This window comes from Periplaneta americana, chromosome 17 (assembly GCF_040183065.1).
Source record: "Periplaneta americana isolate PAMFEO1 chromosome 17, P.americana_PAMFEO1_priV1, whole genome shotgun sequence".
NCBI classification, from domain to species: Eukaryota; Metazoa; Arthropoda; class Insecta; order Blattodea; family Blattidae; genus Periplaneta; species Periplaneta americana.
In genome coordinates this window covers 101,215-129,052 of record NC_091133.1, presented here as the reverse complement: position 1 = coordinate 129,052, position 27,838 = coordinate 101,215, and the positions used below count along the sequence as shown (strand labels likewise).

The 27,838-nt window shown below is 35.1% G+C and overlaps 3 protein-coding genes across 4 annotated transcripts in view; all 3 read left to right on the top strand.

Moving 5' to 3' along the window:
• Window positions 1-9,698, top strand: part of LOC138693281 (uncharacterized) — a 43,597-nt gene extending 33,899 nt beyond the window's left edge. The window contains exon 5 of one of the 2 annotated variants that reach the window (XM_069817138.1): window positions 9,067-9,698. In XM_069817138.1, coding sequence (XP_069673239.1) covers window positions 9,067-9,097 — 31 coding nt within the window. In that variant the 3' untranslated portion in view covers window positions 9,098-9,698. Of the gene's footprint in view, window positions 1-3,104; window positions 3,549-9,066 lie in introns of those variants that run through there. The other variant, XM_069817139.1, reaches the window with a different exon arrangement.
• Window positions 1-27,838, top strand: part of LOC138693280 (zinc finger protein 678-like) — a 58,591-nt gene that overhangs the window by 6,675 nt on the left and 24,078 nt on the right. The gene's annotated exons all lie outside the window — the stretch shown is intronic.
• On the top strand, window positions 19,510-27,530 carry LOC138692572 (zinc finger protein 180-like). Its single transcript, XM_069815559.1, has 2 exons — window positions 19,510-19,827; window positions 26,278-27,530. Exons 1-2 carry the CDS (start codon window positions 19,760-19,762, stop codon window positions 27,281-27,283), a joined length of 1,074 nt encoding a protein of 357 aa, XP_069671660.1. The 5' UTR covers window positions 19,510-19,759; the 3' UTR covers window positions 27,284-27,530.

Genomic DNA, 27,838 nt, shown 5'->3' with positions numbered 1-27,838 from the left:
TACTCAATATTTTTTCTGCAACCAAATAGGAGAGAATGATAGACGGATAATCCAACAATCGGTTAATAGCGTGACGGATAATCGGGGTTTTTCTGTATATAGTTTCTGTGTAGAAGCCATGCAGTATGCAATGAAACATCTATTTCCCAAAGTAGCTTGAGCAGAAAAAAGTATTATTATGATGTACGAAAGTACATATGATGTTTCTGTGCAGAAATTCTGCGTTATCATAAGATGAAGGATGGATAGAATAGAGAAAAATTCTCTCCGATACCGGGACTCGAACTTGGGTTTTCGGCTCTATGTGATGACGCTTTAAGCCACACCGGATTCCAGTTCCGATGCCGGATCGAATCCCCTCAGTTTTTCGTTTCGTGATCTACCCTTATGTGACACTGTATGGTTAGTCAGTGTCATTTAAGAACTGTTGAAGATTGCCAATGACATTGATGCTTTTAACTGCTGCGTTTAGCCTCTCCTGCACAAGGATATTGAACGTCGTTTCTGTTGAATGGACTATTATTCCTAGGTATTTATACACATTATTCTTTCTTAGTGGAGCTCCCTTGCAGTAAATCTCATCATCCTGGGCTAATCTCCTTTCTTTACTGAAGACCACCAGTTCGTTCACCTGTAGGTCGTTCATATCCGCCCACTTGACTAATGCGTCTACTGCTTTTTGAAGCTGAGTCCTATTCCTCGAGACTAGAGCCATGTCATCTGCGTGGGCTATTCCATATGAAATCGATCAGTAAAAAAACTCGCATTTTTTTATACTCTAATTTTTTTCCCTACTTATACAAGGTGCTGAGGGGAGTGAATTTTCAAAAATATACTATCGAAAGTCAAACGTTTTTCGTATTGTTGAGCGACAAATTTAGCGTATTTTATAAAAACAAGCCTCTTTCAGCGCTCAGAACTCTGGAACCATTTACTGCAGAACATTGAACGAGAGCTCATTGCGAAGCTGACATTTGGTAGGTTATGTTAAGAAGTAATCCTTATTTTTATTATATACAGAGAGAGAGATAATCTGATTTTACTTGCTTTTAGCTTTTTGGTCATTTGTAAAAATGTAAAAAAAATATTGCGAAAAAACCTTGCATTATTAAGAGGGATTCGGCATTGTTTGCTTAGTGGTACGGCAATACGTTTCGAGGGTATTAAATAGATTATTTTCACACGCCTAGACTTCAACGGTGCAGTACCGCACGCACTGGCCGAGAGCTAAAGATAAGCGAGCGTTAGGAGTCATTTTACTCCTATGTTTATGAAAACCTGTGATAAAGCTAGCACAGCCATGACTACTAGACGACACATCTCGGCTAGCTCCCGTCTCACAGCTGGTTAGTTCACGCGCGTACTATTTATTTTCTTTATTTGATATTTTCAATACTTTCTTATCAACATACCATCATAAAAAATGTGTTTATTTGTACTTTCAATGCGGAATCTAACTATATATTTTTAAAATATTTTTTCGGTGGCAAAGCCGTCTTAATGAGGAAAAATCTAAATTTCTCCATTTCCATAAAAAGTAAGAAAATCTGTTTAGATGTCAATATTAACTTTAATTTCTCAGCATCAAAATAAACCATGATTTTGATCATTGGGTGAAAGGGTTTCGGAGCTACAGCAGTTTAAAGTTGCTAATTTTATGAAAATGCGATAAATTTAAATATTTTTAATTTAAACACTATGAAGTTCTGATGCCTCAAACTTTGCACAAAGCAGTGTATCATAGTTCTCTACGTACAAAAAAAATTTTCATTGTATTTAGAAATTGTAAGGTCAATTTTCTCTATATTTAGATCGATTTGACATGGAATAGCTCGCGTAGATGTGGATGGTTGCAACCTCTCGTTTCTAATTGTTTCAACCACGTCATATGTCTAGACATTGAACAGAATAGGGCTGAGAGGGTTACCCTGTAGCCCTCCGTTTTCTTGACTTATCCATCCCGATCTGTCTATGTTATTTTATATCTCCACTTGGTTTTCTGCGAAAATATTGGAGATTAGTCTGAAGGACCACGTATTCCCTATCAGTTACCTCAGTTTCTTCAATAGTATCTGCCTGTTGACTGTGTCAAAAGCTTTGGCATAGTCCACGAACACTACATACATTTTTCCTCTTTCCTTCCGGATCTCTTCTTGTATATCTTTTATGAGACCGGCTGCTGCTGTTAATGTTGATCTGTACCTTCTAAACCCGAACTGTTCGTCTGGCAGATACTATTCTATAACTGGGTCCAGCTGTGCTACCAGTAATTTGGTTAGTACATTAATGGCTGTCGTTTCTAGATTCCTCTATATGCTTCCGATTTGCTAGTGTCGCCTTTCCCTTTGTATAACATTTTCATTGTTGCTCTGCGTCACTGAATTGGTATTCTATTTATATTAGGCGATTGGGTGAATCTTTCTTCTGTGCTAGCCACTAATAAATGAAAAAAATATCTTCAAAATGCCTTGTATTTATAGTAAAGATTAATAGAAATTGATGTGATCACTGGGAGAGCTGTAAGCGCACCCAACCCGCCCTAAATACTTATCTTACTTATAATATACGAAAATCGTCGTGCGCGAACGAAGAATACCGCCATATTTCTTGAATGTAACAGTGGGTTTCCGTGTTGCCATCATAGTAATAATGATACCTAATCAAACCAAACCTAACCTTTCTCATAATACTACACACCTAATCAAACCTAACCCAACCTCCACAATATACTCTTAATCAAATCTAACCTAACCTCCACAATACACACCTCATCAAAACTAACCTAACCTGTTACATAATACGACACAACTGCAGTAACATATCTCACATTTAGTATAATTTCGTTTTCATGTATTGCCGCCTCTGCCAATCGTGTCGGTTTCCATCTAGTGGATCGTACTAATACTACTAATTCGAAGAAACAATGGCGACTTTCATAATAATTACATTTTACATGTTTCGTGATATACAAAATGTGTTGATGTAGTAATAATTCTATATATGGTACAATAAGATTTGAAATGTGTTGTGGTTGTGATAAAAGTATTGAAAATAGGTTTTTAGCGCCAAATTGGCAGTGATAAAAGTGTGCAATATTCTTTCAGTGGCTGGCGGTGGCTCTAGATTGAACGGCGATTGTCAAGATGGCCATGACTAGACCATGATAACCACGTGACTCCGAACTCGTTGATCGCAGCCTGTCTTCTCGTTAGCCCAGCAAATAGGGATTATAAAGAATGGACACTTCGCGTCGGTGCCTTTGATGTAGCCGGACTGATTTGAATGACCTTCAAGCCAGCTAAAGCGTCAGATTCTGCTTTCTCCCTACAGTTGGCGCTGACATCACACCAGCTAGCAGTCGACACAGCGGAAATATAACACATACAATTAATACATCTAGGTACATTATGTACTCAAATAAAATAAATTGGATCCATAAAATAATAAATCCTTCATTAACTGCAATGTCTAGACTCTAGAGTTCCTTTATAATGAGAGTTGAGACGTTGACCCCAACAACAATTAAAATATGTAATGATTTGATAGCGCTGAAAGTGGAAAAACAAAACTCTTACGAGAAGTAAAACTATATATACCTATATTATATTATTATACAAATATTAAACTAATTCGATACTTAATTTTATAATGTATTATATTATTTTATAATATAATGCATTATATCTGAAATATAAAATATTATTATTACAACTAGTTTGTCACTGAGAAATAAGGAAAAGCTGTTAACTTGAATTTATTTGAAGCAAAGCGTTACTGGATTATGCAATAAGGTAGGCGATGTTTGGATCGTGTGCCTTAACTCTATTCTCAATTATTATCTTAGCGTATGCTCGATTACACTACCTCTAGCGCTTGAAAGTGGAACTAGCCGCTGGCGCACAGAGAAACAAAACAAGGGAAAATTCGCTCAGTGTCCATTCTTTATAATCCCTATTCGCTGGTTAGCCACTCTTCCTCTGTTCTGACGTTGCCACATTCATATGCGGAATTGGGTCGAGTTTATAGCCAGGTTAATGTCCTGAAAAATAAACTTAGAAATGGGATGAAAATAAATATCCTCTCAGCGATTCTAAGAATTGAGTTTGGACTTCGCCGAGTGGGAAAGTGTTGTTTTATTCAATGAACTCACATCAAGTTTTTTATAACGTTTTGGAACGAAGGCAGAGAATAGCAGAGAAACCTGAAGGTGCTGACACATTGTATCATACCAAATTTTACTCTATGGTTCTCTCTATTTTGCATTTTTCTTGCCACGTTAACAGTCAGTTTTAGAGACTTTTTGCACACTCACTAGATGTTTGCGACATTGTTTTCACACCTCCTACTATCCCGGCTTCCTTGATCATATCATCCTGGAAGTTTATGTTAAAGATTCAAATTAACTCAATTTGTAATAATGTTGATCGCGGCTATTGCTACAGATATGCTGTTATATTCTTCCATAAACGTAAGTGTATAGGTATATTCCTACATTGTATTCTATATAAGGTAATTATGCAGAACAACTATAGAAGCGATTTTGTTATTTTTGGTGGTCTGGTAGTGTTTAGTATTGAATTTCATTTATTAGTATGTGTATATTATGCGTAGGTCACTTACGGTTGAGGTAGAGTAGATTTTTTTAAATATATAGTAGAATTGAAGGTTTCTTTTCTCGTGTTTAGAAGACTTTGTTGTGAGTGCATAACTTTTAATGTATTGTGATTTGATTGGCTGAAGTGTTGTGTGTTTTTATTGGGTGATGTGTCTTCCGGTATGATTGGATGGTTGTGGTTAATTCATAAAGCGTTGTGTGTTGTTATTGGGTGATGATTTTTCCGGTATGATTGGATGGTTGTGGTTAAGTGATAGCTGTATGTTACGAGCTAGAATTTTTCTAAGTCATTGGCTGTATGATTGTAGTTTTTCGTAGTAGGTGCGTGTATTATTTTTCTCTTGTAGGTGGTCTATCGCTGTGAGTTGTAATGGATGTAGAATTTCGTTTTTTGTCTGTATAGAGTTGAGAGAGGAGGATATTGTAGACTATTTCGTGAATCACGGTATTATTAAGGATTACATGATTTTCGAAGTGTGTTGCCATGAGTTGAGAGTAAGGCCGTGTCTCAAAGCTACATTTTCAGCTGAAGTGAACTAGATTGTTGACTAAATAGCCGGATGTGACGTCAGAAGTCATGATCCAAAGCTACATAGTGCATGGCAATCAAGTCCGTAGTAGCTAGTAAACGAAAATGCTTGCTCGATTGTTGGACTTGTTCACTAAACAAACATGGATACCTCATAAACAATTGGGGTTATACATCTGAAAATGCTTTGGAAGTGAAATAATGTAAATATAATGTAGAATAACACGTTAACTTTGAACACTGACATTATTAGTACCTTCTGTACAATCTTTTAAACATTATTGTAGGCTAATATATTAAGTCCTCATCTTTTCCACATAATTCGTAATGAAACTGCATTAGGACACTGCCTTCTTAATTCAGTGCTGCACCGTGATGTCATGGTTTTTAGAGAAATAGTTTATGAAGAAGGCCATGTTTCAAGCATACATGTTCAAAGCTCCCTAGTGTGTAGTTTACAAGTCATCTAGTTGCTAGTCAGTAGTGTGTAGTATGGACTTGAGCTTTGAGACACGGCCTAAGTACGACGGATTTGAACTTCCGTTGCGGTAGATTATACCGGAAGTATGCGAAACGGAAGAAAGTTGGTCGTTCTGGTACCTTTCTGGCACGTAGTAAACTTAGTGTTGTGGACGTTTTTCGTTTGGTTGCGCCATTGGATATTTGGGAGAATATATGTCAGAGTGTAAATATCTAATGGAAGATAGAGAATGTGTGTATTCTTTAGAGCAGCTGCAGCCCTGTATCTTACGAATTATTAAGGTAAGGTTCATCATGTTTGACATTGTTTGACGAATTTGTGAAATTGATTCAGTCTTTGTGTTGCTATTTTGGTTAGGTTAGGTTAGTTTAGATTATTGCTGCTTATATTTGTCCTCTTGACAAGGAGTGGAAATTAAGGTTTTTGATAAAAAAAATATTACATCAAGTTTTTGCAGTTTACGTTGTTTTCCTACTTTTGTTATCAAGTGTTTTTGAAAAAGGGGGTAAAAATGTAGGGTTTTGTGAAAGAATAAAATTTAAAATCGCTTCTGTAGTTGTTATGCATAATTGCTCTATATAACAATAAGTTGCATGATTTATTCTTCACAAACGGACTTCAATCTCTCCTTCGTGGTACAGGTATGCTTATAGTGGAGATTTGGAGAAATGGAGTTGTAAGGTTCCATTCATAAGTAAGTTCCCATTTTGAAACAGCTGTATCTTGTGTACATAAAAGCAGTTTGATTTCATTTAGGTACCATTACTTTTTTTTATCTATACATGTTTCTTGCTATGGTAACTGTGTCACGCTTAATTGTTTAGAATAATTTTAATATATTTTAAGTTACAATGGATTTACCTTAACGCGTTCCAATGCAATATGCTTATGCATTGAGAAGATATCGAATGTTACATAAATTGAGAAATGGACCCTGCTCTGTAAAATCATTTCGTAAGTTAATGAACAAATTAGAGGAAACTGGTTCAGTTGCCGATAGAAAGCGATCGGGTAGACCAAAATTAGTAGAAAAGGAGGTGAGTGCAGCTCCATTTTGACGACATGTCCAGGAAGTTAGTGAAATTCAGATTATAATATTTGTTGTATTAATAAATTTACAGAGCGTCTGGACACGAGTTATTCGAAAGTGTGGCGAATTCTGAGAGACAGCTTCGGTTCTATCCCTACAAAATAGAAATGCGTTTTGAACTCATAGAACAAGATAGGCTGATTTCTGTCAATTTCGCTTTGCAAATGTTAGCACAAATTCTGATTAACGTTTCTGTTTAGACGATATCTTGTCGACAGATGGGACACATTTCGAATTGAATGGAGGTGTTAGTACTCATAATTGCAGGATATGGGCAGAAGATAATCCGAATACAATTAAACAGCAAGGATTACGTGATATCAAGATTACTGTCTGGTGTGGTTTTACGTCACATTTCATAATAGGGCCGCATTCCTATGAAGAAATTGAAAATGGACAAATAAAAAGTGACGGGAACCTGACAGTGATATTTTAAAATGCTGCAATACCAGCGTTACAGAATCATGAAATCGAAAACATTGTTTTCATGCAGGACAGCGCTCCATCTCACATACACAACAATGTAAAAACACTGTTGCGCAACACATTTGGTGATCGTGTAATTAGTATGTATTTTCCGAAGAGTTGGTCTTCTAGGTCACCAGACTTAAATCTAGCTGACTACTGGTTATGGGGTTATCTAAAATAAAAGGTATTTCTAAGTAGATCTACTACACATGAGCAACTCAAACAGTCAGTATTGGATGTCATTGAAAACATTCCTACGAATGTGGTTACTAATGCCGTTTATAGCATAGAAGAAAGACTATTTCTTATTGAACAAGACTGTGGTGGTCATATTTAATTTTTTTCGTGTTTTAATATAATTCCATTTCTTTACTAATAAATTGGTGTTTTTATTTTTGTGGAATTAAAAAATTTGACAAACATTACTATTTCAAAATAGAAACTTACTTTTTAAAAACCTTATATTTCACTTTTTGACTCGTGTATCAAAATTGGACAAGAAGGCGACTCATTTATGGCCCATTTGAAGGTATTATGCTATCCTATTGTATTGTATTTATTAACATTCCATGGTATTCATACATGCTTACAGCTAGAATATGGAACATGTCAAAAAACTTAATACTATTATAAAATCTTAATTTATAGTCACAGTCTAGATGAAATATATACAGACGAGATTTACAATATAGTCTACTAGTACAACACAAAGTTTTAGTATCAATTTCATGAAGTGTTATGAATGTCATGAATTCACCTACAGAATAGAAGGCATGAGAAATTAGGTACTTCTTTAATTTGGCCCTAAATAATTTTATGTTTTGAGTTTCATTTTTTGTATCAATAGGGAGGCTATTAAAAATTTTTATTGCCATATAACGCATTCCTTTTTGATAGCATGATAGACGTGCCGATGGAGTATGAAAGTCATTTTTTTGACGTGTATTTATGCTATGAACTGTTGAATTAGTTACAAAGTTTTCACGATTACATACGGGGAAGACTATTAATGAAAAGACATACTGACAAGCCATGGGCATTATTTGTAGTTTTTGAAAATAGTCCTACACGATTCCCTAGATTTGGCACCTATTATTATTCTAATTACTCTTTTTTGTAATAGAAATATATTGTTACTATCTGTGGAATTTCCCCAGTATATTATTCCAAAACTCATTACCGAGTGGAAATATGCAAAGTATATTGTTTTTAAGGTATTGATATTTACTATCTTTAGCATAGATCTAATAGCAAAACAAGCTGAATTTAGTTTGGGGGTAATTTCTTTAATATGATTTTTCCAATTTAACACATTATCGATTTTTAAGCCAAGAAATTTGGTTGTTGTTGTTTCTAATAGGGATCTATTGTTAATTATTGCGCTAGAAATTTGCGACGTTGAATTTGGACAGGATTTAAATTGAATTATGTTAGATTTGTTACAGTTTAATACTAATTTATTGACTGAGAACCAGTCACATATTTTGAAGAGAATTTCCTCTGTTGAAGATTGGAATGTGTTGGAATTATTGGCTGTAATTACTATACTTGTGTCATCTGCAAATAATAAGGGATGACCTACATCTTTTATAAGGGGGGCAAGATCATTTATAAACACTATTGTTTTGATTATCGTTGAATTGCTAGTATAAATATCTTTCTGGCAACTTCAGTCTTCAATTCTCCGGATTTGTTTTGTAAAGTAAATACTGTAACAGCCCTAGAATCGACATGATCATCTGTACTGTGTGTGTGTGTGTGTGTGTGTGTGTGCGTGCGTGCGCTACGGAGATGCGGAATTATTATTACACATGCTAGTAAGAATATCCAGATAGCTGAGAAATTGCATGTCTATTTAAGTTTGTTATTTTTTTTTTTTTCAGTCGTGATGGACGTGATCAAGATAGAACGTGAGATCGACCCTGTGGCAATAGAAAGAAGTAATATAACTGATCTAGTAGAGGATAATTATTTATCTCAGGTAGCCTATATTAAAAGTAATTACTAATTACAATTTATTGGTAAATATCCAGAACAACTGCTGCTGTCATTTCGATAAAAATACATTCCAACACCCATCTATTTTTCTCCCAAAAATGAAAACACTAAGAAATAATGAGCGGAAAGCGTTAAAATTTGGAATACGTGAAAAGAAAAGTAACAACTCCCAACTTTCGCAAGTAAATTGAAAACACAAAAAGTTCACAAACAAGAAATAAAAAGCTTTAAATATAGACAACTTCAAAGTTACACTTAATGGTGAAACTCGCGCTGAAGTAGTCCCGGTGATTTCTGAAGTCAAAATCGTTGAATTTATAAGCGATTTTTTTTCTCGCGATGCAATTGGTCGTATATGCAAGGTATAACAAAAGCCTAAACCAATCACACTTAATCTGTCACAGATTTATATATGCAAGGTGCATAAATAGAGTATTCAAGGAATTACTGTACCTCTGTGCTAGTTTAGTCCATTCAAATTTATAATAGCGATCAACTTAACATTCTTAATCTAAAATAGTCTAACCTAACCTAAGCCATGTTAACGACGAAACAGTTCAGTAAATAGCTAACTACGATACAGTATAATTTTTGCTGCAAAACATTAGATAATTAAAAAGAAAATAGAAAGCCGATTTTATTATATAAAGCCATATGTGTTTAGGTATGACCTACATCAACATTTATAAAAATATTAAATAAAAATCCTAATTTTTCATATATGTTTGTACACATTGTCATCTATTATGTATCATAGTAAGAGAGCACAAATTTCAAAGGAATCATTATTTAATTTGAAAACTTATGTCCGCTACAGAAACTTGCTTTCATTGTTTCGTTCAAACAATTTGGATGTGTTCAGCCCTAGTGATACAGCAGATGTTAAACCTGTAATCAACCTCTTACCAGATATCCAGTGACATCATGTCCAGACGCAAATGAACTGTATCATTGCTTTGATCATTGTTGCCATTGATATGGGAGGCCACTGGTGATATTTTCATAAACTGTCACATATATCATTATCAGGGAACGGATTTATATGGACTAAAAATATATGAAATATGTAAATATATATGTAGTTATTTTTACCAAAATATGGAATTAAATATGGATTTTTACCAAAATATGGAATTAAATATGGACTTAAAATTATAAAAAAATGACTATGTACGTTAAATATTGGTACATTTTAATCAAACTAAACAAAAAATATAATGGACGTACCTTATCTTCCAATGTAGTTTCAACAAAACACAATTTTTATTGTCTGTTACCATAACAATAGGTTACAAACATTTCTTTCAAGTGCTGAAAAGTGAATCTTCTTCTATTGTCTCTGAGGATAGATTTATACTGACTAAAAGAGCGTTCGACGTCACAAGAAGTAACTGGTACATAATTCAATTTCACAATGTCTGCTGGGGATAAGTCCAAGTTAATCTTCACTGTTGATTCACCACTCATCACAGCAACAACCTTTTGTAGTTCTTCATATCCAGGGTTTTTTGAAAGTACAGTGTCCACCTTAGCTCTTACTGCATCTGCAACTTTACCTCTACCACGATTCAGTTGTTCCACAGTACTATTTATAATTTCAAAACTTTCAGATAGTGAAAGGTGCCTATTTTGGAGACTTTTGAGCGTTTTTATGATGCATGAAAATGTATGCTGAATGTGAGCTAAGTCATTCTTCACACTTATGTCACAGGTAACTGTTTTCGCAGTATCAATTGAGACTGCATCTTCAGAGTCCAATGCAAGGAGAACATTGTTAATAGAGTCTATATGTTCGGCATAATATTCAACTGCTTCTAGCCATGTACCCCATCTAGTTAAAATTGGCTTTGGTGGCAATGGAATTTCAGGGTACATTTCTTTCAACACGTTAACTCTACTGGGAGCTTTGAGAAATACTTTTTTCACTGATGAAATCAACAAATCTACTTTAGGGAAATTGTCTCTGACCACTTCTGCCACACGATGAAATGCATGCGCCACACAAGTAAAATGAGTCAATTTAGGATATACAACAGATAATGCTTGTCCAGCTTTGACCATATAAGGGGCAGCATCGCTAATAAAGAATAACACATTATCGTACATAATACCCTTTGGCCACAGGATACCCATAGCTTCGTTGAACAGTTTAACTATAGTTTTGTTATTGCACTTTTCTAGAACATCACAATGTAAAAGAATTCGTTCAGAATATTGTTCACTTAACAAACCGATAACTACATTACCAACAAGTCTACCTTCTTTGTCGGGAGTCTCATCAATGGAAACCCAAATTGAACTATCTTTAATTTCATCTCTTATCTTCTGTATTGTCTCATCGTAGATGGATGGAGCATACGTCTTCCTAAGTGTTGACTCATCCGGGATTGTATGTTGAGTATATTTTTCAAGGAATTCCCTGAAGACCTTATTCTTTAGTTTGTATAGAGGAATATCAGCAGAGATGAGAGAACGGCACAGGTCGATGTTAAACTCAGATCTTACATTCGATGTTGTTGGTTGTGTTAAAAACAATTGTCTCTGCTTGGAATTTAGTTGTTTGTTGGCCTGATGTTTACTAGTTGTAATGTGTTGTTGCACCAGGAACTTTTGTGTAGATGATACTGCACACTGACACAAATTACAAAATAATATTTTATTGTCAGTTGATAAACCATCTTCTTTAAATTCTGAAATGTAACTTGTTAGTTTTGATTTTAAATTGACTGAATGACGTACTTTTGGCATATTTACCGTCTTTATAGTATGATTTACAAAACTGAACCTATGTGTACTCTGACTGGCATTTAACTGTTGAGCTGCACAACTGAAGTCTGTTAAAAATTTTAAATTAAATTAATACAGTTTTGTAACTTACTTTCCCATTGTTGATAGGACTGCTAATTTTCAAATAACTCTGATGTTAAAGGGATTACTGAACATGTGTTTAAATCTCTATTGTTGAAATGTATTTTTAAAAGTTAATGGAATTTTGTTTTGTTTTATTGTTAAACCTAATATAATATGGACTGTTTTATATGAAATATGGAAAATATATGGAAATTAACGAAAATATGTACTAAACTCTAAAATATGGAAAAATATGGAAAATAAAAGTAGGATTTTTCAACCCTACACATTGTGAAACATAAAGATAATGCAAAATATAAATTATATTAGCTTTATAAGTAAATATGTATTTACATATAAATCCTTTCCCTGATCATTATATATACCGGAATTTTTAATTAGGAAATTATAGACGTCGTAGTATTATATCTACAGGGACATCATTTTATTTTTACTTGCATTTTTATTGTACCTGCATTTCTGAATGTACTTCACTCTCACCCCTTCACTAATGTCCTTGCTCCCGTCAGACACACAAACTTACGGCCGCTGTTGCACTCAAAGTCTTCAAGCAGTGAATTAAACACTGCAGTGTCTAGTGTGTTTCATAAATATGATTGCATTTTCTATAGAAGAAAGAACCTATATTAATAATATCGTACTAAAAAATTATATTTAAGAAACGATAAATTCAATTTCAGAGAATATGCTTCAAAATGTTTTTAGTAATATGCGTACTGAATTGAAGCCTGCATTGTAATGAACGGCAACCATTTTCAGCAACTTGTTTAAAAATTCAGATTAGCTTTTTTTGAATTGAGGTGGCTAGAAGCAAAGGAATGCTAGTGACATTTGTAATAACATGAGTTAAGTGCATCCAATGTAAGCAAAAGTTTCTAAAATTTTAGTGGCAAAGGGATGTTTTAATCACATCACACATTAAAATTTAAATAAAAAATTTCACCGATTTTACGAAAGCTTAAATATTTAAACCCCATTTTCTCAAAAGTAACTTAAGTGCACTTACAGCCCTTTACTTATGACCCCCTCAATTTAAATGCACTCTCTATATTGCATGATAACATCAATAATTAATATGCTAAATAAAGTAGACATTACATAACGAACATAGCCGCCTGAAAAGTTGAGTTTTTGAAAAAAAATGTTACTACTCTACTGTATTTTGATAAATTCCGTAAGAGTGATGATCAAACTGAAAATCGTAATATCGTATTTCCCTACAACATAAATGGATACACTACTTTTCTCTCCTCCTGTACCTAGTAAAATGATTTGTTTACATATTGCACTAGTAACATCAAACTCCTGTAATAGAAGGGAGCAACAGTTTTTCCGAGTATAGCCAGGTTAATGTTAAAAATGTTGGTAAAAATAAAGCGATGTCCCTGTACAAACCAGACATGATGAATATGTGTGTGTGTTCGTGTGTGTAGTTAATTGTATGTTGCGTGTTTGTGTTTTTTTATGTTGAGCCATCCTGGAGCTGTTACATAATATCTACTTCCCCTTAATTAAACATTGAATTTTTGTCACCTATAATATAAATTCTGCAAGTAATGACCAGGTCCTGCCTATATGGGACCAGTGAAACTTCAAATCATGTTCGAAAGTGCGAATTGATGTAAATCCTCATTTTATTATGTGTTTCTGACCTTTAGGAAGTTAATTTATTTGAACTACGCTTGAATGACGTAAAGATGGAATGCATTTTTATTTTCTAAAGCTCCAACACACTCTATAATTTCTCTCTTTCTCTCTCTCAAAAAAAAAAGAAAAAAAAAAAAAAAAGAAAGGAACATTTCGTCGTTGTTCCTGCAGTAACTCCTATGGGACATATTTATCGATTTTCACATTTTTGCTCTATTAAATAACTTAAATTGTGATACCCCAAATAATAATATCTGCTATATGTAACTATATTTCTTTGTTTCGAAAATTTAAGAATTCACAGTCTCATATGTACGGCTGCCATAGGATGAGTAAATGTGTCTTTTTTTTTTTTTCCTCCTGCGTTATTGCAGGAACAACGACGATTTGTTTTTTGTAGGAAAACTTTGATCTTTCTTTAGTTGTAACTTCATTGAAGACTCTTCTCTTGTCTGCTGATAGTGGTATGTATTATGTGATACAACGTGGTCATACAGATGAAACTAAGTTCCATTGGAAGAGAAAATCGATCTGGGTTCATTTCCCACACCATTTACGTTTCCTGGCAGGTATTTACATGAGAGATATGTAATGCGTGAAGAATTAACTTATGCAAAACTTTTAATGGCGTGTTTTAATGGAGTTAACATCACCGCTCGTACTGTTAATGTACACTCATGGGAAGAAAATGTGAGTGGCTTTGAAAAGTCTTCATGACTTCGATACCTGTCCACACCTGTGGAGTAATGGTCAGCGCGTCTGGCCGCAAAACCAGGTGGCCCAGGTTCGAATCCCGATCGGGGCAAGTTACAGTATCTGGTTGAGGTTTTTTCCGGGGTTTTCCCTCAACCCAATATGAGCAAATGCTGGGTAAGTTTCGGTGCTGGACCCCAGACTCATTTCACCGGCATTATCACCTATATTTCATTCAGACGCTAAATAACCTAGATGTCGATACAGCGTCGTAAAATAACCCGATAAAATGAATAAACTTCGATACCATTCTGTGTACTAAAATTTTGCATTATACCACAGTCTAGCATATACAGTCATGAAGCTTGAGTTGTGAGGGTGCTAGGAACAATAGACTGTGCAGGTACTATTTCGCATTGTCTGTAATGAGGCGATATTAGCGATCCTAGTGATTAGCAACTATCTTTGGATGCATATTTACTACGTATTGAGTTTCGTGACTGTATATACTAGACTGTGATTGTACTATCGTTATGATTCCACTTACTGATTTCCCTCCCAGGCCTTTAATACGAACATAACCCTGTTGTGCCGTAGTCTGTTTCTAATTTGGATAGTGATGTAGTTCACTATGACACTGAATAATTTGCAGGTCCCACAATGTTTCCCACTCATACTTGTCGAAAGAACGTTCTCAAAGTTATTTTGTCGAAGTGTGTGGTAGCTCAGTGGTGTAATGTTTGAGTACTTCCGGTACAAAACAAAATGATGCTAGTACGGCAACTCAGAATAAGTGAAACATAGAAAAGGACGGTAGTGGTGATAAGAGTCACGTAAGTAGGGATGTTTGAGAATGTTTCTTTTTGTGCAGAATTTTAATGGAACAAAAGCAGGCCGTGGTGGAAAATTTTAGTAGATCCTGGAATTCTAATATTCTGGTATTTGCCGATGATATGATTGTAATACAAGATACTGAAACAAAACTACAAAAAGCAATATATGAACTAAATAAAATATGCCAGAAGCATGACTTTAACATATCAAATACAAAAACAGAAGTAATGGTATTTCAGGGCAAAAATACTGTAAGATCTAAGATTAAAATAGATAAAGCTGTAGAACAAGCAACAAATTTGAAGTACCTAGGATGTGATGTAAGTTACAAAAAGGATAATGATATAAAAATAAAATTACGATGATTCCAGACAGTATGTGACACAATTAATAGAACTTTGAAGAATAAAAGCAGAAAGGTAACAAAAATGAAATTCTACAATGTAATGGCAGTTCCTACTCTTTTATATGGAGGTTAAAGTTGGGTTACAACAAAACCTGAAGTTAGTAAAATACAATCAGCAGAGATGAGATCTTGCGGAAAGTAAAAGGATGCACGAGATTAGATAAATTAAAAATAAAGATATTAGGCAGGAACTAGGTGTATACCCACTTATTGATAAAATAGACGATTACAGACAAGATTGAAAATTACATGTAGAGAGAATGGACGAGTACAGACTTCCTAAGAAAGCAATAAATTATAAACCAAAAGGACGAAGAGATCAGGGACGACGGATGAAAAGATGGAGGGACCTTTAAACCGGAACGGGCAATTGCCCATACCATGAAGTGAAGAAGAAGAAGAAGAAGAAGAAAAAGAAAAGAAGAAGAAAGACTATGCAAACATTATTGCTAATCTAACACATTGTTGAAAATATGCTACAATATAATATATAATATAGTATATTATATTTCAGTAATGGCCGCAATATTAAAAAACTTTAACAGTTAACTTTGCATATTCATCATCACAGACGTTAATAACATGTATAACAAATGTTTTTGCATGAAAATATGCATTTGCATCATAATGTAAAGCACATGCTGTGGGTTGCGATCAAACTCTGGCATGAGGACACATAGAGAACAATTTGTAAAGTTAGAAGTCGTCTTCTAACACCCTGTAATAAATTTCTCATTTAAGACGTCTCTTTCTACTGTAGGAACGGAGTTTTTCGGATCAGCATGTGACTGGTATAAAGGAGGAATATGAGGACCAGAGCCATGATCTCACAACTGAGATGAAATTTGAGAAAGATCCAGACCCAATTTCCTTCCCTGTGGTGAAACGTGAACCTGAGGTGAGTGAAGCTGAAGGAATGCACTGTGTTCTTCTTCCAGTGTTTATCTTATGTTTTGATTGTAACAGACACTGCCGCTTTACAACAGTACTTGCAGCGCCTTTCAGTCTATGATAGTAGAAGAAAAATCTCATGTCCCTTTATTATTATTATTATTATTATTATTATTATTATTATTATTATTATTATTATTATTTACGTCTTGTTGCATTGTTATCACGTTTTTGTTTTAAATTTGAAAACGAAATTGCTCGTAATACTCAGTCGTAATGATTGCCACACATTCCCACAGTGTATTATGTTGATAATATGTTGTACTTCACTTGATTTCTTTTTGCTTTCTCAATGCCTATGTCTAAATATGCTTAAATATATGCACAATAGTACATTATATGCAGGAATGGCTGAAATATGCACAATCAGCTTTTCGCATTATTACAGATGTTCATAACATGTCTAAAAATTGTTTTTTTCATGAAAAATTTGCTTTTGCATATGAATCCTTGCCCTATTCATCATGTCAAGCCATTACATGCAGATATATAGAGACCGCTTGTAACATTAGAAGTCGTCTCTTAATATCATGTAATCAATTGTTCTTTTAAGACGTCTCTTTGTACTGCAGGAACGGAATTTCTTGGATCATCATGTGACTGGCATAAAAGAGGAATATGAGGACCAGAGCTTAGATCTCATATCAGAGATAAAATTTGAAGAAGATCCGTTCCCTGTGGTCAAACGAGAACCAGAGGTGAGTGGAGCACAAGGAATGCACTATGTGTGCTTCTTCCAGTGTTTATCTTGTATTTTGATTGTAACGGACACTACGTCTTTACAAGAGTACTTGCAGTGCCTTTCACTCTGTGATTCAGACAAAAAATCTTATCCCTATTTACTATTACAAGTCATGTAATGTTCCAGAGAACTAATGTTCCATCGTTATCTCGTTTTATGTTTTAATTATGACAACGGAATTGCTTGTTACGCTTACTCTTAATGGTTACCAAGCTACACATTCCAACAGTCCGTTTGAAAAGACGTTGCTCTTAAGGTCGCGACTTCTTTTTGTCTCCTCTGTGTCTTTTTCTAAAATTCTCAATACCTTTCACCGTTTCCAAATAATTGAGATTGCTTTAGATGTATGTGCAAACATTATCACCTCTCTTCCTTGATTTCAAGTATTTATGATACCCACAGAGAAAAGTTATTTTGTAAGGTTAGTATATATATGTAGCTTATTTTCAGTGGATCCCAGAATAGATTCTCAGTTTTGGAAAATATTCTGATATATATGTGCAGTTACAGCATGTATGAAACTACTGTTTATTTCTTTTACTCTTTTCAATTATCAAGTTCACGAAATGGCGGAACGAATTTTCCAACCAATTTTATCTTTACGATGAGGTGTAATGATCATTATGGTCACAGCAAAGGAATCTTTGTATACTGGAGCTTTAGTATAATTGCATAGTACACGATTTTGCCAGGCAGAAATTATGGAGCTAAAATGGCATAAATTAGACAGTATTAACATTGTTATTCACATATGCGCAACATTTAATTATCAATAGAATACGTTTTTTTAACTGCTGGTATTATGAGCACAGAAGTACTATCAAAAGCAAAGTGAATCAGACTATTATGTAGGTACCTTCTAATGTAAGAGTTACTTGGTTGAAATTTTTTCTGGGTTTATCCTTTAAACAGTTATTGAGAACAAATGCTGGCAAACGTTCGGTGCTGGATCTTGTACTCATTACGTTGCCATTGCCACCTTTATTTAGGTCAGACATTAGAGAAACATTACAGTTGATAGTTCGTAAAATAAAGCACTTAAATAATGTACCATATTCGTCACTATAAATCAAATTCATTGATAGATAAACTTCTGTTATTAGGGCTATACAGTAGTTAATTAGTTATTCTATAACAGCCATTTTCCACCAGTTTGCCACGGCACACTGTAGTGATCCGCTCGTGTGTGGCAGAATGCCGAATGCAGCTCAAGTCAGCCTTCAGTAAACACAGCGTAGGTGTACGAGCAGCAGAAAAAAGAATGACTGACGCGCATTTAGGGTAGACAGATCAGTAAGATTAGAATATAAATTAATTTAATTTAATTAAAATTAAAATTTTATTTCTCTTTATGAGAGAAAATGTTTTACGTATTAAATACTTAGCAAGAATGTGCTGATATTGTATGTTTTCTAATTTCCTAAATAACAAATTAAAAAAAAACACGAATAATTATCACACATTATTGCACTGGAAAATTCTCTGTCATTAAATTTTGCACTTCTATCATAAACTTTAAATAAAGGTACATAAATTGTTTTAGTTCAATTTGTGAATAATACGTATTTTGTTTCTCTTCTCTAAGTTTTTTTTTTTTTGCATCATTTGCCTGAACACTATTTATTGCCCGGTATTTTGAGTAAGAAATAATTAATATGATATTAAAACTGTGCCAAGTATAACATCCCTCTCTTCCATTTGTCAGTGACAGGTTTATTTTTTGGTGCTCGGAGTTCTTTACAAAAATTTACATGTAATTTTTTAAAACAATGATCAATATCATCTTTTGAAATTAAAAAAATCATCTCGCAAATTCTTAAAGAGTCCCTGCCGATTATACAGTTTCATTTATACCACTCAGAAGGCCTTAATTAAGGATACGCTAATTTCAAATAAAATCCTTTATTTATAAGTATAATTTTATAGTCATCTTCTAAGATTTTATTTTATAATTGATAATCAATGGTGCTTAATTATTACATTTTATTTTTATAACAATATCCATATTTAATTGATTATATTTCTTTGCTATTAATTTCCGAATCGTCGTGGTCATCCTTAATTAAGGCCGGACGAGTTATTTCTCTCTCTCTCTCTCTCTCTGTCTTAATTCATATATATTTATCTGCCTTATTTGTATTTTGTAGCAATCATTCTCTCTTGAAACCCTAAAAATTCCCGTCCTGCTTGGAAACAACAGCTTTATATAGAGTGCCACATGTTGAAAAAGGGTGGAAAACGCTTTTGTATTAGGAAAAGAATTATCCCATGAAAATCTACTCCAAGAATTAGCTTCTTTTATCTAAAACTCTGGTAGCCCTAATAAGACTTGAATGCAGTTCTGTGGAATCTATACTTGATGCGCTTTTGTTAATGTAATTAGTGCTATCTTTCTGTTTTATTTGCTCTGTATTTTTAGGTAGAGCAAAGAGACATGCACACAGTGATTGAGGAGCCAAAGATGGAAGTAACGGCAGAGGACAACGAGGTTTTCATCGAAAGGTGAGTGTGGTGTGCGAGTCTTCACACAGAGAGTTCATTGTGTTTGATGTCTCTGTTTTCTTGACTGTCTAGAAACATCTTCAGAAGAACTGTCTGTCTGAATCATCCAGCAATAATCAATCATCACATTCGCATCCACTTCCCTTGGTATCTAGTTTCCATAAGTACTGTTCAAACTTTTCGTCATGTTGTTCACTTGAAGTGCGTAGATTTTCAGAAAAATCATGTAGTGGGCCTTCTCACTCAAATTGCAGCCCAGGGAAATATTGAACTACCATTTTGAGTCCATTCCAAGTGTTTTTCTGTGAATCGCTCATCACCTTTACAGTCACTGTGTAACATTAATTTGTCTATTTTATTTGTTCATTTATTTATTTTTTTGTTTCTTTGTTTGTTCGTTGCTCTGTTCGTTCTGGTGTGGTTAAGGGCATCAGTCTTTCACTTTCACACCACCAAAATTACAACTACAACAATACATACACGGGTTCATGAACAATGCTTCATGAGGGGTTGGATTTCGTTATGTTTAGCCATTGATTCTTCTTCCACTGCACAGACCTAGCCCTACTGTCCCACTCAGCCACAAAACATGTTGGTGTTGTTATTAACTAATGCAGAGGTTTTAGCAATAAAGTCGTTAACTCTATTACTCTTCGATATTTCTCACACTTTGTGAGTTTAGAGCAGTGCTCCTACGAAATCAGTATAGCAACTTATGATTTAGAAGTTATGGTTATGGGATGGCCGGGTGATTCTGTGTAAAAGACTGCATATAACTGTATGACTACTCAGCGTTCAGGCAGGGATGTACAAAGTGTTACTGTAAGTAACGTATTGTAGTTATAGTGAAAATCACAATCATATATGTGAAACAATTCATGTTATTAGTGTCTGAGATACGTCAAACACAATAACATTCAGCAGTAAATTAAGTGTAATGAAATTATACAGGGTGTTTCAAAAATACGGGGCATAATTTCAGGTGTGTATTTGCCACATGTAAACAATCAAAATAGTTCATTACAACATGTGTCCGGAAATGCTTTATTTCCGAGTTATGGCCTTCACAACATTGAAATTCACCGGAACGTTTTTCTTTCCGCAGGTCGTTGCCGTCGAAGGAGACATTAAGAGGGCACTCTGACAGTTCATTCCGAGGCGAAGGTTACATTCAGTGTTGTGTAGGCGTTAGACTGTGCGACATGTATTCAAATCAAGAGCTGGCAGAGATACACTTCATGTACGGTAAGGCGGACGGCAATGCTGTGCTGGCTCGTCGTTTGTACCAGGAGAGGTACCCACAGCGACAATGTCCAGATCGGAAGACATTTGTACGTCTCCATTACCGTCTGTGCGAGTATGGAAAATTTAACTCTCCTGGTTTGAGAAGGGGACGACCAAGATCTACAACTCCAGAAGTACAGGAGGAGATTCTGGAGGCTGTGAAGATGACTCCTTCTATCAGCACATGAAGGGTAGCATTGCAAGTCAATGTTCCTCATACGACTGTCTGGAGACTGTTGAAAGAGTATCAATTGTATCCTTATCATATGCAACGTGCACAGGCCCTGTCACCAGCAGATTACCCTGCACGAGGTAGGTTCTGTCAGTGGTTCTTGCAGCAATGTGGTGTAAATCCGAACTTTCCTGCCTTAGTATTATTTACAGATGAAGCACAGTTCACACGAGATGACATAACAAATTCCACAGTCAGCATGTATGGGCGTATGAAAACCCACGTGCAACTGTTCCATCTCATCACCAGGTGCGGTTCTCCCTCAACATGTGGGCCGGTATGATTGGTGATCGATTAGTTGGACCCCATGTACTTGGTAAACAGAGTTACGGGACAGGCGTACACAAACTTCCTGGAAAACACCATACCTCATGTTTTAGAAGACACTCCACTGATCAATCGTCAACACATTCACTTCTTGCATGATGGCGCTCCTGCACACTTCAGTCGTATGGCTCGCTGGTACTTGGATCGAAGGTTTCCTGATCGATGGATAGGTAGAGGTGGCCCAATTGCTTGGCCTCCACGCTCACCTGATCTGAGCCCTCTCGATTTCTACTTGTGGGGCCATTTAAAATCATTGGTTTATTCGTCTCCGGTGCCTGATTTGGAATCCCTTCGGAATCTAATTGTGGCATGTTCTGAGGACATACGCAATACTCCTGGAGTTTGGGATCGTGTTCGCAGGTCAATGAGACATCGATGTGAGGTCTGTATTCAAGCAGGAGGTGGACATTTTGAACATCTTCTGTAATGTCAACGACCTGCGGAAAAAAAAAAACGTACTGGTGAATTTCAATGTAGTGAAGGCCATAACTCGGAAATGAAGCATTTCCGGACACATGTTGTAATGAACTATTTTGATTGTCTACATGTGGGAAATACATACCTGAAATTATGCCCCGTATTTTTTAAACACCCTGTATAACAACTTCTACAATAGACGAAGAAATAAGGGATAAACATTATTTAAAAAACTGGAATATTTTGTGATGTATTTAAGAGTTTATGACTGTTTGCTCATAAATTAGCAATACGTCACGTTAAATAATATATAATATAGTAGTTATTTCCTAAGCTTTTATTTCATTGCTTATTTGTTACAATTGCAATGTCTAACTTCTAACATTTTCTTATATTAGAAGATCTAATTTTTGTCACCTGAAGTACCTGCTGCAGACGTTTATTTAACGTTTATTTTTATATATAACGTTCTCTATGTCGGTAATATTACGTTTGCAGCTGCACTCTTAAAACTGAATGCAAATTATTGTCCGCCAGTCTACTTGTTAGATTAGATTTGATGAAAGGGAAGAACTGGTTACATTTATATGTACTGCCGATCATGGATATAATTGAGGATATTGTGATGATGCCTTCAATGCTCTTTGCTCTTTAGCATGAGGTCGAGTGATGCAGTGTATTAAGGTACAGCCACAAAACGCAAAAAATGATGAAAAATTAGAATTTTCAAAATATAACTATTTTAATACAGAATTTTCTCTCCTTTAATTTGATATAAGAATGTTCGATTTATGCCTTATGCTTTTTCAGATAAGACCCATTTTCCAAAATGCTGCATCGTCAGCCACAGTCACTTAGGCTACTTTGGAGTGCATTACTTTTGGAGTGATCTTCGTAACGGTCAATCCCCTCGTCCAGCATTGCTTGTAAAATAAACTTCTTTCTATTCCCGAAATAGATGCATAGATATCTGGGCATGATCATTAGATTGAAAAAACGTTTGTACATAATGAAGTAATTTATAATCTTTTACTGTTAGTCATAAAACTGTAAATTTGTGTGTCAGTGATGTTGTACGTCATTTTAATAAGAGTCCAAAAGGAGAAATTACAATTCTGAGGAGGATGGGCATGAACCCTGGGACAAACACCATCGCAGGATTTGTTCCATCAATGGTAAATAAGGACAAAAATGCCAAAAAAAAAAAACATTCAACACCTGAAGTTAAAACAAGGCGGAGGTATTTGAGAGGCAGAATGAAGCTGAAACTGGACTGATATGAAGCTGCTTAAGGGGTGACATATGATCAGGAGTCTTCTAGGCTCTGAAAGTTTGTGGCTCATTTCCTGTAAATAGTAATTTTAGAATATTTAATTCTTTCAAACATGATATCTCAGTCAAATATGGTGATACCAAGAAGATATTGGTGTCATTTTGAAGCTTGAAATGTCCCCCAGAGCCTGACACTGAGTAAAATAACATTAATATAATTAATATCTACGGATTTTTTACATGATTTCTGCAACATAAAATATTATTGTAAGTTACATATATGGTAATATTTAATTAATGTAAATTAAAATAAAAAATAGCTATATGTCAGGCACTAAAGAATAGTTTTAGCTATAAAACAGTGAAAAAACTGTGGCTCTATCTTAAAAACTGCATGAGCTATCAGATTTCAAGTTGCATGTCAAAATTATAAACAAAGTAATTTTTAAAAACAATTTGGGCATAATTTCAAGGGATTTGTTCACTTCATTCTCTTTCTGGTACCATTCTCAATTGTATAAAAATTTCACAGAGCAAAATTATACAAAACAAAATTTTTTGTATCTGAAGATGTACATATGCCTTAAATTTGTACTTACCTAGGATGTAAAGCATAAAACTGCGGGTAGGATAAGGATATCGAGGGGGGTGATGTTAGAACGCGTGCTGTGCTGGAACAAAATTGAAGAACACCAGGTAAGAGAACTTGATGACGCCGCTGGTTTAGAGATATGTGCTATATATCGCTGTTAATGATTTTGATGCGCTGCTTCCTAAAGACTGCACACTGGACAAAATGGTGAAAAAAAATTCCAATTTTGTTTTAGTGTTTGCAGGTAGCACTCTTGATAGTAGTTCTGCGCCACATATAGAATCGAATGGCATTATTACTAAATACACAGACTTTTTTTGTGTATATATTTGTTCTTGTTTTTTTTATATCTGATGTGTTTCTCGTTCCTTCAGGAAGTGATACCAATATTAATTTTGTTTATAAAGCCCTATAGGTGTTGGGCAGTAATATTTCACAAGAGAACCGTAGCAAATTTTATTAACAAACGCCATTTAACATTTAAAATAAATTAATTGAAAGTAAAATAATGAATAATTTTACGCTACCGGGAAGCCAAATCACAAGCCATGGTACGAAAAGCGGATATCTTATTCCTACGTCACACACACCTCGTAAGGTTGACTATATTGTAGACGGACGAGTTTCAATGAACAACCAGAACAGCAATACCTTCAAGTGCAGTTCGTTTTCTCGTGTGAACTGCGCGGCAGAGCTTAGAATTTCTAACGACTAAGAGTCAGCCCATTTTTTTGCCGCAAAGCGTACATCCTATTGTGTCAAATCATTAGTGATCTATGGTATGATTCTTTATTATTGTTATTCTGAATGTTTTCATTAGTTTGTCCAATCTATTTGTTTTCCATTATCAAAAATGTGGCCCACCAACATCTGCAAATACTTCAGACTCGAAATTCTATCAAATTTGAAATGCCACTTTCCTTTTCTTATACAATATCACTAATAGTGTAAGGAACAGATCAACCGTAATCAAGTGCTTGAGTGGAGTAACATGGGAAGCTCATAGCAGACACTGAACCAAACTTAGATTGTATTCATCCATCCAACACTCCGAATCGTTCATTCATTCACAGTATTCTGCTCGTCGGCAGGTCTGTCTTTGCAAACCCAGTATTCTCCAATATTTCCTATTTCCTGCCTTTCTCATAGTCTCCGCATACAAGCCAAATATCTTAATTTCGTCTAACATCAGAAGCTTCAGGTCAGTTTCCTCTCCGGCAAACTTGGGCGCATGTGGCAGTGTCCACTTTTCCTTCCCTTTCCAGTTCATACATTGGTTAATGCGGGGTTCATTCTATGGAGTGTGTACCAAGTGCTTCCATGCAAACACGCTCTAGCTTTCTGAATACTACAATCGTAGATCTCTGTGTGATTCAGATACGTACCAGCTGGTCGCCTAGTTCAAGTAGGATTATGCGTCCATGATGTTTTGTTTCTTTTTCCATTCAGGATTCTAGAGAATGTTCACAGAACTGACGTCTTTTATGTGGTACAGACCATCTGACAAGATGTGTACTGTCTAGCCTCTTGACCATAGTATCGACGCCTGCTTTGGTTTTGTTACACTGGAGTAGGCTATTATTTGTGGCTTAAAATTGTTGTCTCTCATTGAACAAGACTTACCACGTGATGATAGCAGCACAACATAGTCTTTTTTTTTTTTCTTGGTTTATGGAATGTTATTCAAATCACCATGACCCCAAAAAGAAAAGAATAAACTTATACTTATCATTATGGCAGATGAAAAAATTATATTTAGTTTGCCTATATTCTTTTAAATTGTAATTTAAATTGTTGGAGAACTTTTAAAGCATTGTTATTAATTTAACTTTCGCAAAACAACAAATATGAAGTTAGAGATAATACCAATACAGATTTTCTCATGATGACGCTACTACGAAATGCAGTCAGTTATGTTCCACTGCAAATTTTTCTAATTTTAAAGTGACACAATTAGCAAACTATAAAGATCTTATATATCACAAGAATAAGAGATAGAAAACGTTATAGCACATTTGCAATCCCGAATTTCGAAACAATAGCATAAAATAGCACGATTGTCGAAAAATATTAAGGCAAAGGCAGGTGGCTTTGAACAGAGAGGTTTATTAAAAATAAAAGCTAAGAGTTGACTAACGTGGTGTAATCCTTATAAAATTTATTGCACAGGTGAAGTCCAAATTGTTGCTCATTAATCAATTACAAGACTGTATCTTTAATTGTAATATACCTCCTCATGAAATAGGTTTGTTTTCATTTGAATATTCAATAATACAATGTATACTTGTTGCGACTATTTTATAGACTGATAGTATATTTACTTCAGGGTTGCAGCTACCAATCAGAGGACTGTATCATCAGAACTGCACAGTATCGCACTTGAAGAGAACGAGACTCTGTGCGAAATTCCCAAGAATTCAAGTTCCTTGGGAAAACCTGTGCGTACTCGTGAAGATCAGAAACAATTGGAATTAGAATTATCTAGAATATGTTTCTCAACTAAGGAAAAACTGAACAGTCTTTTATGCACTGACATAGGCAAGAAAACTTCCAAATGCGATGTTTGTTCGAAGTATTTTTCAAACTGTTACAACCTAAAATCTCATAAACGCCTGCACACTGGGGAGAAACGTTTCAAATGTGATGTTTGTGGCAAGCTTTTCGCGCAGTTGTGTTACCTAAGAGCACATCTACGCGTGCACACTGGCGAGAAACCATTCCAATGTGATCTTTGTGGTAAGTGTTTTACGCAGTCGGGTAAATTAAAAGTCCACAAACGTCTGCACAGTGGGGAGAAACCTTTCAAATGTGATATTTGTGGTAAGTGTTATGTTCAGTTTGGTAACCTAAAACACCATCAACGTCTGCATACTGGCTCGAAACCTTTCAAATGTGATGTTTGTGGTAAGTGTTTCTCTATGTTGGGTAATTTGAAAGCCCATAAACGCACACACACTCACGAAAAACCTTTCAAATGTGACGTTTGTGGTAAGGATTTCACGACATCGAGTGCCCTAAAAAGACATCTGCGCAGGCACACAGGCGAAAAACCTTTCAAATGTGACGTTTGTAGTAAGGATTTCACGACATCGGGTGCCCTGAAAAGACATCTGCGCCGGCACACAGGCGAGAAACCTTTCGAATGTCATTTTTGTAGTAAATGCTTCTCAGATTTGAGTGTCCTAAGAAAGCATGAACGGCTGCACACAGGCCAGAAACCTTTCAAATGTGACGTTTGTGGTAAATGTTTCACTAAGTCGAGTACACTAAGAGGACATGAATGCCTGCACATAGTCGACAGACCTTTGAAATGCGATGTTCGTTTAAATTGATTATCTGAGCTTCGTAATAAATGCCATGAACTCTAGCACAAAGACGAGGCCTCAAAGTGAATGCCGTCAAATGCTTTCCGCTAATAGCTGTATCGTTGATGTAGTTCAAGCCCATTGGTTACAATCCTTTCTATTGCGAGTTTTGTGGTAAATTTTTTTCGTGGGTGGGTATCCTAAAATGCCCTTAAGTGAACGGGGTAGTGTTGCCTTTGGGATTAAAAATTTTCAGTACAAAAGTTCAGTTCAATATTTCTAGGCTTTTAGTGCCCAGAGTTGAATAAAAATTTCCATGCTTATAGAATCAATCATTCTGAATTCAGTGGTGTAAAAGACAACTAATTACTTTCGTATCCATATGCAAAGAAAGACCCTAACTGATAACCTGTTTTCCCAATTTGCTAAGTGTACATAATTTACAGGGGCACATTATTTGCTACAATTTTCACTCATATGCCTTGTATTTTTTTTAATTATCTAGTAATGTGTACTGTAAATTTTAAAGCAAAATTTAATTCAGTATTTCACCCCTAGTGAAAGAGAAAAATATTCAACTTT